The following is a 13,257-nucleotide window of genomic DNA, read 5'->3' as shown; positions in this document are numbered from 1 at the left end:
CACAAGTCAGTTTTTTTAAAATATAGAACCTTAAAAAAATGAACAAATTGCTATCCACACACTATAAACACTTGTTTGTGCTCAGTTTGATCAAGTTATCAGAACAATTTAAACACCAGTCCATAGTTTAAACACTGCCTTGAAGTTGGATGCAAACTATGCCGCACTGCGCGCTACCATTATTGTATGTACAGGGTGAAGCGCCTTCAGTCGGGTTTAATACGGTAATAGAAAACTGTTCAGTTATCAGGTTCTTTGTGCAAGGATTTCACATTCTACTCATGCTCACGACAGGTCTGTATTACATTTCAGTGGCACTGGTCTGAGCAAGCACAGGTAATTCTGTGAATGTTCACCAGAAGAATGTCCGTTACATGTTCTGGAAGCACGAGTTCTTCAGCTGGATAAAAGAAAACTTGTTAGTTTAGGGGAAATAACTAGCCTGATTAGCCAGAATTTAACAATTTCTAAGCACTGAAAGGAATTTTGATTTCTCAAAGTTGAATAAAAGTAATTAACTATCACATTTTCATAAAGATTACCTATGTAGCAGGTACATCTCAGGAATATTTGTAATTGCCCGTTTTTTGAACGCATAGAAAGGAAAAAATTTCCCTTAAAGTTGGAGGTCATAAAAGGACTTGTTTTAGTAGTAAATCATCCACAAGTTGCAGTTGTTAGCCAAGTAGATTTAGGATGATTTACTTGCATTACAGTAATTTACACAATTGAACTTTAGGCATACAGTACAAAACTATGAACAAAAAGGTGAAGCAAACTTTTTTATTTATATTCAGGTAAAAACATTAACCTGATGAAGTAAATTATTGCAGATTTGAGAAATCAGCACATAAAACAGTTGGACAGAGCATTGCTTACAGGTGCTTTATCTGTGTCAAAAGACAAAGGCTGAACTGCTTGTTCCAAGCTAGCACTGGGGGAAAAGAAAAAAAGAAAAAAAACCCCTACAAAATTAGCCAGGAACTTAGATCAAGAACAGGAAAACTGTTTACTCAAACAGGGAATGAAACGACTAATTTGTCTTTTAAAAAACTTTACATCAATTGGAAATGCTCTGGGCCTTACCACAATACACACTGGCCAGCCCAAGCTGTTGGACTTCAACTACATGAAAGAAATAATTCTTCCTGGCCTCCCGTCGAGGCTTTTGCTGCCTGAATCACTGTGTAAACAGCTCTGGAGCACTCTGGTAACGACTGTCGCCATTATATCCTACCACTACAGTAAAACTATGCTATAAGAAAGGTTCTACCTAGTTACAAAGGCTGAATTATATTGACAATATATATTTGATTTCAGTAAAATTTAAATTATCTTAATCAGAGAAAGAGGCATGGAGCAGTTAAATGCCCACGCTAACCAAAACATAACAATTGTTGAATGTTGCACACAAAAAGAACCAAGTGAATTGCACATCAGACAATACATGAGGATGGGTAAAATTAGAGGCAGGTGAGGGTACACAGAACTAGTCTACTAAACTAGATTCGTCAAATACATGGTGTATTTTAATTTCTGTACTTATGTACAAAAGTTGTCTTTGGAGGAAAAACTTCAGACTTAGCTAGATGGATACACACAGCCCAGTATTAAACTGCACAGCGACATTTATTGTTCCAGCCTGGAAAAACATCCCTTTTTAAATTTCACACAGCAAAGCAAGTTAAAAACTTCACTCATCAAATAAATGATAATTTAAACAAGAACTTGCTAAAGAAACCTTGTCACAACAACTTTTAGGGCCTGATCACTTTAAGTCCATAGGGGCTTTTAATGAATATCAACCAAGTGTCTTTGCTTATAATCTGCAAGCCGTTTTTCTACAACAAGAAGGCGTAACACGTTTCCTTGACTCAGGTGATATATTTAGAAAAGAATCATGAGTTTCTCTTTTGCTGTAACAGGCAGACATTGCATTTTTCATTGTGATCAGGAAAGATGGAATGACTGCTGCCCTTCTCTTGCAGCTATCAAGAGTTTTTCACGCATTATCTCAATAGTTGAATAGTCCGGCAATTTGAGATAGTTCACACAAGTCATTACTGAGGGTAAGAAATCATCAGGATTCTCTGTGGACTCAAATGTCTTCCGTACAATCGTCAGGGGAGGATTCAAACTTCGAAAACCTAGTAATGAGAAAAGACACTCAGAGTAAGGCTGCTCTTCCTGGACACCCACAGCTGGCTGCAGACATGCCCAGTGACAGAAGCACGTATCGCACAGCTGACTTCCTGGACACCTTCAGAAGTTCAGAATATAACTTGATAAAGCTGCATAACAAGCTAAAAATATCTCAAATCCTGCCTGCAGATTCGTCTTACAAGATTCATTTAAAAATACAAGAATAAGTTGCATAGATCTCCTTTTAATTGTGCTTTGTATGTGTAAAAATTCTATTCCAACCAATATTTTTAAGTTTGTTGGCTTCACGCACATTTTTTAACAGTAATCATCTATGACTCTAGTACCTGATTATTCTTCAGGTATCATTTCTATACTCCTATAACTCAATTGTGTCTACACCATGTCTCCACAGAAGAGCTCCCAAAATATATTAAGAAAAAAAGAAAAATCAAGTCTTTCCCCCAGATCCCAAAGAATGTAAATATTGAAACAGATGCATGAATTCATTTTTGACCTGCAAAGCACTCAGCTGAGAATACAGTAAAATGTGTATTCTACAATAGTCCCTAGCAAAGACAGTACATTTCTCTGTTTACTGCACTCTTATCTAAATGCTGAAATTCAAAAGGGGGAGAAATTAAGTAGAATTAATACTAACCTAAGTATTGGCTCCTTTCTAGAAAGGAGACTATTGTTTTCAGGTTACAACGCATCATATTGTTGCCATAATTTAATGCACCTCAAGCCAAAAAATACAGTATTAGGAGCTTTCAGTTTTATTTAAATTTTGAACTCTTTTGCCCTCTGATATGTTCTGGAAACAGTTTAAACCTGGATAGTCAACTGCAGGAAATGTCATGGGATTAACACAAAGGTTATGAGAATTATACCTGACTGCCCAGCCACTTAGGAAATTAGAAATGGGAAACCAGTATGAACCTCTCAAATACCCAAGTTAAGGAATTTCTTCCTATACTGAAGTAAACATCTTATTCAGAAATAGATCAGTAACAGCAATTGCATGCACAGCAATATGCAATAAGGAAAACCTACCTCCTACAGGCAGTCTGGGGCTGCCCGTCACAAACTGAAGAAACAGTCTTTGCTGCTCACTATCAAAACTACTGAGAATTTCAAAGAGATACTTCACTGCTCGACTGAGGAGGGAAAAGAACCAAAAGAATATTATTTTGTTTATAATTAAAATAATTGCATCAGATTCATATTCAGCACAGTATAAGCATTTTCAAATCTATGTCATATAATTCCTTTAGCTTGAATAACAATGCATGAGGATTATTTCAAGAAAGTATTCTCTACTGGTTTGGTTTTTTTTGTTTGTTTAACAAGACCAACACGATATTACCTGTCATGCGTGTAACCGTGATCAGGCCTGCAACATTCCATTAAAGTCTTTGCATCCCAAGTGTCTGTCTTGCTGCCACACAAGAGCTGCTCCAACTGTAAAATTAAACAACAAGGAGTAAATGTTCCTCTTTGCCTTGCAAAGCATCAGGAACACAGGAGTACAACAATGGAACAATGTGTTAGCCAAGCCTAAGTGTGCTTCAGTGTTTGTTCTTAAAGGCAGAGGTCTGAGTTTATAAAGGTAAAAAAACCCCTCAAAGTACAGTCTTCAAACAGACTCCCTCAAAGAAGAATAAAACATTCCCTCTTCTCGTCCAGAGAACCATAATTGTGACTCAATTCAGTCCACTTAAGAGTGTTGAGAATTTTACACAGCAGTTGATATGGTGGTGGTGAGACTAAAGCAAGACCAACTATCCTTATTCCCTTCATCTGAATCTCTTACGGCTGAAGCTTTGCTAAAGAGTGATGACTTGTTTTATTGTTTTGTTGTTCTAATAGAGGATCCAGCTGGTGTCCACAACTATCTACAGCTATTCAGAGGTACTGCAATACAAGAAATTAGGGTACTCATACACCATAGAGTAATGAAGTAGTAAAACATACATAAATTAAATTAAAGCACTAAATTAAAACATAAATTAAAGCACTTCTCAGAAAAGCTGAATACACACACTTTAAAGAACATGGAGCTGTTCAGAATAAAAGCATTAAATAAGTGACTACAGAACAGAGAAATCTTTAAGAGTTAAGTGCAGAATTTCAGGGACACTCAGTTTCACTAACTTGCATCAGAAATGCAATGTCAAGACTGTCACAAATACCCTGCACCCAGGTTAAGGCTGCCCATACATGCAGATAAAGGTTATAAAAGCAGCAGCAAAAACACGTTCACCAACCTCCTCAGGATAGAAGTACTGAAGATGACTAAGGGGGAACACTGACTCAAATCCATCTCTGAAGGAGTCAAACTGTCTGGCAACACCTTCATTTAGTGCCCAGAATATAACCAACTGCAGGGAAAGAAAAAAACAAAAGTGAAAAAAGCCATTTGAACACAGGAAGCATGCAGTGATCACTACTGTACAAATCAGTACAACTGCAGAAGCCAAACTCCAGCAGCCCAGCCATATGCTCACTGGAGCTCCCACAGGGTGCACATTGATTCATGGAGCTGCTCTACAGCATTGCCTCATTCTGCCTTCATTCATCCTTTACATTACCCTTAACACGAACTTTTGCAGAATTTAAACAACTTACTTGGCCTTTGTTTTTAACAAAACAAACAGAACTCAGAATAGCTGGTTAAACTGAACTTATTTAACAGAATAATTTAAAATAAATCTGAACATTTATCTTTAGAAGCTTTACCTAGGTGCTCTCTCTCTACACCTCTTAAAATGCAGCACCTGAAGCAGAAATCCATAGGGCATGACTTGGCAATATTATCTTAATTTCCCCTATGGAAATATATGGGTCCCTATTCTAATATTAAGTTTTAAAAAAGCAACTCTAGCCTGTTTGATATATTAAGGAGCTTATTCTTATTATAAGAATACATAGGAAAAAAAGCAGTAACTTCATTTTAAGTTACTGGAATATGGTTAAGAATCATAATGACAAAGACAGTAACACACTAATCTAGGCCTTTTGAGCATAATTTTTCTGTTTTGTTTTGGTTTTATATCTGTAGTTACCCCCTCAGCATTAAAGTAACTTCCAAAGTGGACAGCACATACTGAAACAACAACCAGTGGGGGGAAGAAAGGTCATATGACACAAATGAGCCCAGAGTTCTGTAAATGAAACTCCTGCAGCCAGTATTTCTCCACAAAATTAAGGTATTTTACAGAGCAGATTGCAGACCAAGTTCAGATTCTTTTGTCAGTCAGAGCTTTTGCTGATTATACTTGTCCTGGATATCCTCAACCCCAGCAGGAAACAAGGGCTGGTTGTAAAAGAGGTGCTGTTGACACAGAACTACTAGTTCAAAATGTGTTAAAAGCTCTGGCCTGTGGTGCTGATTAAAGTCATCTATGGATGCATCTGAACAGGATTAAAGAGTTCACAGATCCTGCTGGAGTCCTGAAGCAAGTATGTCACCCTATCCCAATAATAACTGAAGAGTTACTGCTTCCAGAAAGCTCTCAAGATACAAAAAGCTCATTAGCATCTGCTGATAAGTTTTCCAATAGAAGAGTCAGGCATTGAATTTCATTGGAGATACATGGCACTACTTCCACAAACCAGTTTTAATACTGAAGAGAAAGGAAGCAGGCACCAGCAGCACAAAAAATTCTTCTACAACACGGACTAGTCTATGGCTATTCTAACAGCAGAGCTGCTTACCTACAACTGTGATTAGTTTTTATGATCAAGAGCATGTGGCATAATTAAGCTGCACTGTATTCTTGCAGATTCAAAGAGAAGATCCAATTGCTAGACAAAAATCTACACTACTGAAACTTTTTGTTCACAAATTTAGAACAAGCAAAGTGGCCTCTTTATAATACAGAAGAGAAGAGGGGGGGGAAAAAAGGAAAAAAAAAAGAATAAATTCTTTCACTATACAGGTAATTGAAGCAGTTCTACTTTCTGATAAAGGCAGTTCCTGTGGGAACAGTCCTTGGGCAGAACACAGGGAGGTAGAGGGAAGAGTGACAGGATGGCAGAAGAGGCATGAAAAGCAACATTAAGATATTCCAGCTTTATAAACTACTTTTCATGTTAATCCTCACATAAGATTTTAATGAAAATGACATGTTCTAGAGCAGGGCAGCTGACCCACAGGATGCTATACAGACCAGCTGATCAATCAAATATATTTCTACAATGCAATTCACTGTATTTGTGATGGAGAGTATACTAATTTTCCCTCTGGAATACTTTCTATTTCTTTCACATCAACTCTATAAAGCCATAAAGACAAATATAAGAAAAACAGCACAGAGATCCTTTAAGAAAATAAAAGTTCCAAAAGTTATTAGTAAGAGGAGAGAAAGTTTTCTGTTGTAATTTTCTTTTCCTTTACAAAGACAGAAGCCTGCAGCAGGACAACTACAGGACATCTGAGCCATCTGTAAGCCTTTCTCAGTGTATCAGATATCTGATACAAGTTACTTAGGGAAGAAAAAAAAAAAGACTGCAAACTATGGAAATCAGTCTGGAATGCTTGAATGCAACATTACTCAGTAAATGGAGACTGCAAATTCTGTTTCTAACAAACTGTGGAAGTTTGTATTGCTCCTCTGTTAGGTCTGCAAAGAGCTTTAAATCCAAATATTTTGTAAGTGATTCTTGACTAGAAGAATCTACTTTAAACAAATAAACACATGAGAAGTGGACAGGTAACAGTTGGGAACTATAAGGTAAATAGAAACTGCTCAATATTCACTTGTAAGGATTACAGAAGAGCTTTGCAAAATTTCTCAGCTGATAGGCAGCAATTGTCATGACCCTTATTGAATTGTTTCTACCAAAACATCAGATGTGGTTCTTATCAGTGCTTCAGAACTGAAGAGTCCTCAGAGTGAAACTGGCAGCACCCTAACCTGTCAGGAAATGTATTATTTAGCAATTGGAATACAGTGACCCTCCCCTCCATCCCACTCACAACTTCATGTGATAATACTGCATTCTTCTTGTCTTTCCTCATCTCTTTTCCAGGCTGTTTTTAACCAATTCCCTTTACAGAAACAGCTTCCTACCTTTGTTCAGCAATATCGACCTTCTGTTTTCCTATGCCCCTTTTGCCATAGGAATCAATCAATACACAGGTGTACTGTCAATTTATTCTGGCAATATTTGGTTATCTTTTCCTTATTTATTCTTTTTAGGGTTTAGGGTTTTTTCACACGTGTTGGGGTTATTTGGTTGACTGGTTCAGTTTTCCTTGGGATTTTTGTTGGTTTGGTTTTAGCTTTTTGGCCAAAAAACTAATGCTTTACTTTTGACTCACAACTGCTGATGTGTCTGTAAGACTGAGCCCCAAAAAATTACCCTACTATTACAGCAGTTCAAAGGCCACTGGATGCTAGATGACTATTGCTAAATAATTTGCTAAATCACTATTCCTAATAAATTAATTACCATAGCCATGTACAATGAATCCACTTAAAATTAAAAAAAAAAATCCTTTTTCTCCAAAAAGCCAACCTTCTGATGACTTCATTACATATAAACCAGACTTCTTATACTACACAAGGTTGTCAGGTCAGGTGCAATGAGGTTCTAACAGTTTTACTGTAGTAATAAACTAGTCCAGAAGAGAAGTCATAAGTAGGAAAATTACTGTCAGGCCTAGTTTATGAGAATGAACTGAAATATATATGGAACAAACTACCTGGGAGCAAGAAAAAAACAGAATTTTAGTTATAGGTTTGCTTTTACATACTCTGAGATACTCCTCTAAATTGTGGATAGTGACCGGTGTATCTTTTCCCCCTTTTTTCAGCTCTATGTTGGGAAACCCAGGGAGTGTGAAGTCCAGCCCTAGATCTTCCACTGAGCAGCCATTCATAGTCAGAGCCTCCAATGCATACTGTAGACTTTCTTTGGTCTAAAAAATTGGAAGTGAAAACCAATGAGAACAATTAATTTAAATAAACTTATTCAAAAGTTTTGACTTCTAAAGCAGCTTTGACTAATCAGACATTTCTGTAAGAGCATGACCATTAACACTGTTGCAACTCTCCTTGCTCTCCTTCTGGAGTTTTCATACAAAACAGTAAACCAAGAGAAATCAAATAAATAAGCTTAATGGATAAACTGGAAAAATCACAGGAGTACACTTGGTTCTAGCAGTTTTAGAATTACTTAACATGCCAGAAGACAAACTAGCTAGAAAATACTACTGCAAGAAAAAGAAATGTGAAATATGCTGCTACGGCTCAGAGGCTGTTTTTTCCTCAGAACAGTTAATGGCATTCATATTTGGCATGCATATTGACATTTTTCAGCTTTCATCCACCAGGTTTCAGGTTTTTCAAATTCTTGGGAAATTAAAAGCCATGACCAAGGAGAGAGAGTGATACAATGAGGTAAAGAGGAACAAAACCCACAAACTTGCAATACTTTCACTAGTAACAAACCAGACAGATGTATTAAGAATATAAATTAGGTTATTACTTCCTGCCATCTATTAACATTGGATGCTGGAAAAACCATGTGTGCCAAAGACCTTCTACCACTAGTGCCAGAGTGAACTGTGGTATTTTCAGCTAAGAGTAGATATCCTTGAAAAATTAATGTATGTCTGAAAGAACCTGTATGCTCATGCATGATGACAGTTCACCTCAGTTCTGCATACAGCTCTTCAGTGGGGAAAAAAAATCCTACATAAAAGGCACTTCTATGAAATATGAAATTTTGATTACACCAACCAGTAAAAAAAATTTTGACTGTTCAAGAAGCAAGGATAGATTTTTTTTTTACTGATTTTAAGTTGGTTAGTCTTTTTAAAGTGAACCAAAAGAGAAGTTAGGCAAACATCTGGCAGTTTTAGACTTTTCTAGGACTGTGTTTAATCACACAGAAGAATCCCATAATGAATTTCTCATGCTAGACTTTGGAAAAAGACTGTTTTATAATTATTAGCCACTGATCTAATAACATTAAAACTATTCTGTGTGACAACAAAGTAATTATCACTATTACAATCAGTTTCAAGCCCTATGATACATGCTGAATGAATTACTGCTATCTCATAAAACCCAAACATGTAAAGATGCACTCTTCCATTCTTAGGGTTATTTTCCCACCTGAGTTTTATCCTGTTCAAGTCTTTTCTTTTGTCTTACAATATCTTCAAGGTGATATATTGATTTGGCTACTACTGGATCAATACTGAACAAGTCATGCGATGTCAAGGAGGTTTCCTGTCGTAGCATCCACTTATAAAAGGGAAGTCCAAGAGGAAGATCCACCTGGAAAGCAAAGCACTGAACTGTTTAATATTGAACTGTCTTCCAAAAGTTCTTTTACTACTTCATCTCTTGAGCAGATCTACAATACCATCTCAAAGTTCTGCACACACCAAAGCACCATATCCTAGTGTTTTTGCCTCAGACATTTACAGTCAGAAAAGTGACTGCCTATTAAAGCAATCAGCAACTGGAGTAACAATGAGCCCAAAACATTGTTGAAAGACTGGAAAGATTGCAACACATAGCAGATAATGGTTTTTCCTTTTTACTCCATGGTCTCAAAAGCCACTGTAAAGATCCTTAACATGTATTACCCTTTTCCCCTACAAAACTTCACTGCATGCTCGTCCTCCTCCCTGCCCCACCTCAGACTGCCCTTACTTCTGGAGCTGAAAGTAATACCTTAACTCTTAATGCTTTTATCCCTCAACAGTCAAAACTAGTATTTCTATGTGACCCCTTCAGAATAGATTTTCTATTCCATTCTCACCAGTCTGAAGTCCATGATTGCCTTGGCCATTAGTTTTCCCAGAAAGCGGAACTTCATTTTAACTTTTGCAATGTGAGCTGGCTTGGCTGTTCTACCAAAAGGAAGTGCAAAAAGGCCTTGAAGGTTATGAATATACTTGGTACCTTCCTGGCTTCCTGTTGAGGAAGAAAGAAGGAAAAGAGTTCAGTATTTACTAGTTTCTTTCAAGATGCAAGTGGCATTCAGATAAGCTTAACCTAACCTCCTCATAAAAAAAAAACAAACCAAACCACACACAAAAACCCCAACAAAACCCACAAAGATCCACACACTATGATCAGGCACGTTATCTGACCACAAACGGAGGTGCTCTTTACATAACTGAGTCAACCTAAAATCAATTCAATATTAATCAATATTTATAGATTAGGTAGTAGAGCAATTACCTTTTGGATTGGCTAAAGTCACTTCTTCTCCCCTCCAAAGGCCCAAGTCTGCTCTCTGTAGTTCCTGAGATACAAGTGCATAGAACTCTAGTGTAGGGCCTAGGCCTGTGCCAACCTTCATGGGATGGAGGGTGAGGGGAGAGGAGGGGGAATGAGATAGATAAGTCCATTAGGTCAGTTTGAATATAAAAATCTTTACTTAGTCTGAGAAATATTATAAATTATTTGCTATAAAAAAAAACTACATGGCAAGGGAACCTAACTACAGAAACATTCACAGCATGACAGAGGCAACCTGGAAAGACCACATAACAGAGGTCAAGAAACAGCAGAATAAAAGCATTTATCACCTAGTGCTCATATATAGAGGAAACATACACTGTTTGCTTAAGAGTTAGAAAAAAGGTGGGTTCTGCTGACTACAATTGATTAGGAAATTTACATCACAAAGAGCTTCTCCTAGCAACTAAAAATCACAACCAAATGGATCAGGGATAATTAAAATAAAATTCTTTAGCACCAGCAACATGAAAGACAAAGGGTCTGACCAAGCCATTTTAAGAAAGCTGTAGCTATTTTGTATTAATCTTCAGTAAAAAAGGGATAAATTAGACTGCAGTGATATTACTTACTTCATTCTCATACTGGATTTCCAACATGGCTCTTGAACTGCCTAGATCCTGCATCACAGATTCTGCTTGTTTCAACAGCTCATCTCTGTTCACAGTGCGCTACACATTAGAGAAATTTTTTGTAGTGAAATTATGGCTTTAAGTTCCAGCTCCCAAGGCAGTTACAATAGGTAAAAATCAGTTATGCACATTTTTCCACCCCAAGCCAATAGTTCCAGTCAGTTCCACAATTTGTAAGCTATTGCTTTGATATAATTCTTTTGCTTCTATACGAAAACTGTTTAGAACGAATGCATTCAACAGAAAATGAAAAAACAATGCCATACATACTTACATCAGTGCAATTCATAGGTACTATTCTTGCCAAGAGTATGGAAATAGGACTATGATACAGCAAAGTATTGTCATGTGACACTGAATACCTCAAACTAATATGTAGAGAAGACAATAGAGTAAAGATGCTAAAACCCAAACAAAAACCCCAACAGCATTGGGATTCCTACATGTAGGCAGCTATATTCTTTTTGAACTTGATTCTTGTGTCTCCTGCTGCTTTTCCCCACGGGTATTCGAGGTCATATAGTATGTATAGCAGATATCATTTTAAAATAATCTATCTCCAGATTCAAGACAGACATCCAAGACTCCCTCAAATTTAACAGTCACAGCTTACTTTTATTATGTTGTGACAGGTGATTTACCTTCCCCAAATAAAAGGACAGTATTTTTGTTTATTAAGGGTCTAAATCTCATTACTTGATTTCTTCTGAGAATCAAGCAAAACAGAAGTCTACAAGCCAGTATGTGGAAATATCACTAACGCTGTCTGAAACTGTGTTCACTGCTGGAGTTTAGTTTCAGGAATTATGTCAGGGTGCTCCTCCTGCCCTCATGTGGCCGGCACAGAGAAGACACCACGCCTTCTGCTGGGGGACTGCAGGAACAAACCCACCTCCCCTTCTCTATACCACCAAAACACCAAGTTCCATAAATAAGCCTTGCTCCCCATTATATTCTTATAGACAACACAAAAACAAATAGATCCTTCATTCCATTTTAAAGAAGATGTACTTACTTTTTTTCTGTCCAGCCGTGGTGCCACTCTGCTATCCTGAGAATCCGACTGATTGATTTCTGGGTTAGTGTCCAGCAGCCTTTGCATGGCTCGGTCACGATCAAAGGCCGTTACATAAAACAGCATTTGGCGGGTATCAAATGGAAAGAAAAATGGGCTGTGAAGAGCATTAGATTAGTCAGCTGTGCTCCAAGCAGCACCTCAGACTAACATTTAAAGCATAACAGAAATCTAGTATGTCCAAAATGAGTGTTTTATTACACTCTGTGGTGAAAGCAGCCTCCAAAGTGCACTTTAGTTTTAATTACAATGCTTAGAGCAGGAGTTTTGAGAAATGCAATATATGAAGGAGACAAATTCCATAAACTTTTGACTCCTCTTGAAAAGTAACTCAAAACACTTGAATGCCTTGGCCGTGCAAAGTTTACATCAAAAAATAAAATTCCTTGTTCACTACTGTTCTACAATTAACAAATCTAACAGATCAAAGATTTAAACTCAAGCTCCCATATTTGGCAGCAGAAAGACATGAGAACCTGCCTAGAGCAGCACCACTATTCTACCTTCCACCATTTGCAAAAAATACTCTAAATAATCTGTGAAAGACTACCAGAGAAACTTCTTGTATTAATTTATCACTTCCACTATTCTCAAAGGCACATGTATGCAAACAGTTTGGTCCTCCATTGGCATTATGTAGAAAGGCAGTTTTATTGAACAAATAATGCTACAGATGTTTAAGAATATACATTCATGCTCATCATCTTATCTGGAACGTTTATGAAGCAAGTTAGAGATCTTATTTTAAAACTTAAAAGCCTAAGAGTTTCTCTGAGTTTGTATTTTCACAGTCATCAACAATACTGCAATTAACAGGCTTGAAAAACCCAAGCATGTCAACTCTAATTTCTCATTCTTTCAAGTGCAAGAACTTTACAGCTTGTACTCTGTATACAGATACTACAAAGTACTATGTATATAGCTTCATAAAAATTATTTTTATTATTTTATCAGTATTGTTTATAAACGTATCTTCCTGTGTATCATACTGAATGTGTGAAGATAAATACAGTGGTACAGTAAGAATGTTATTAAGCAGTTTAACAGGAGAAAAAAAACACCTGAATAATCAAAATTTCAGTGGAAAACCTTCCGATTGCTCAGCAATTCCTGTAAGAAGTGGTCCAAACTCTGTACA

At 37.0% G+C, this 13,257-nt stretch overlaps 1 protein-coding gene across 8 annotated transcripts in view; it reads right to left on the bottom strand.

The window, feature by feature from the left end:
• Positions 1 to 769: 769 nt before the first annotated feature.
• TRIP12 (thyroid hormone receptor interactor 12) overlaps positions 770 to 13,257 on the bottom strand; it is a 78,062-nt gene continuing 65,574 nt past the window's right edge. For all 8 annotated transcript variants that reach the window (XM_050978191.1, XM_050978193.1, XM_050978194.1 and 5 more), the window contains 10 exons: positions 12,060 to 12,216; positions 10,985 to 11,083; positions 10,353 to 10,467; positions 9,928 to 10,082; positions 9,273 to 9,437; positions 7,907 to 8,071; positions 4,413 to 4,526; positions 3,512 to 3,606; positions 3,199 to 3,302; positions 770 to 2,147 (listed from right to left, as the gene is read on the bottom strand). In XM_050978191.1, the coding sequence (XP_050834148.1) occupies positions 1,951 to 2,147; positions 3,199 to 3,302; positions 3,512 to 3,606; positions 4,413 to 4,526; positions 7,907 to 8,071; positions 9,273 to 9,437; positions 9,928 to 10,082; positions 10,353 to 10,467; positions 10,985 to 11,083; positions 12,060 to 12,216 (1,366 nt within the window). In that variant the 3' untranslated portion in view covers positions 770 to 1,950. The remainder of the gene's footprint in view (positions 2,148 to 3,198; positions 3,303 to 3,511; positions 3,607 to 4,412; positions 4,527 to 7,906; positions 8,072 to 9,272; positions 9,438 to 9,927; positions 10,083 to 10,352; positions 10,468 to 10,984; positions 11,084 to 12,059; positions 12,217 to 13,257) is intronic.

This window comes from Serinus canaria, chromosome 9, assembly GCF_022539315.1.
Source record: "Serinus canaria isolate serCan28SL12 chromosome 9, serCan2020, whole genome shotgun sequence".
NCBI lineage: Eukaryota > Metazoa > Chordata > Aves > Passeriformes > Fringillidae > Serinus > Serinus canaria.
Note: the sequence above shows the minus strand (reverse complement) of the source record. Positions and strands in the feature narration are given on the sequence as shown.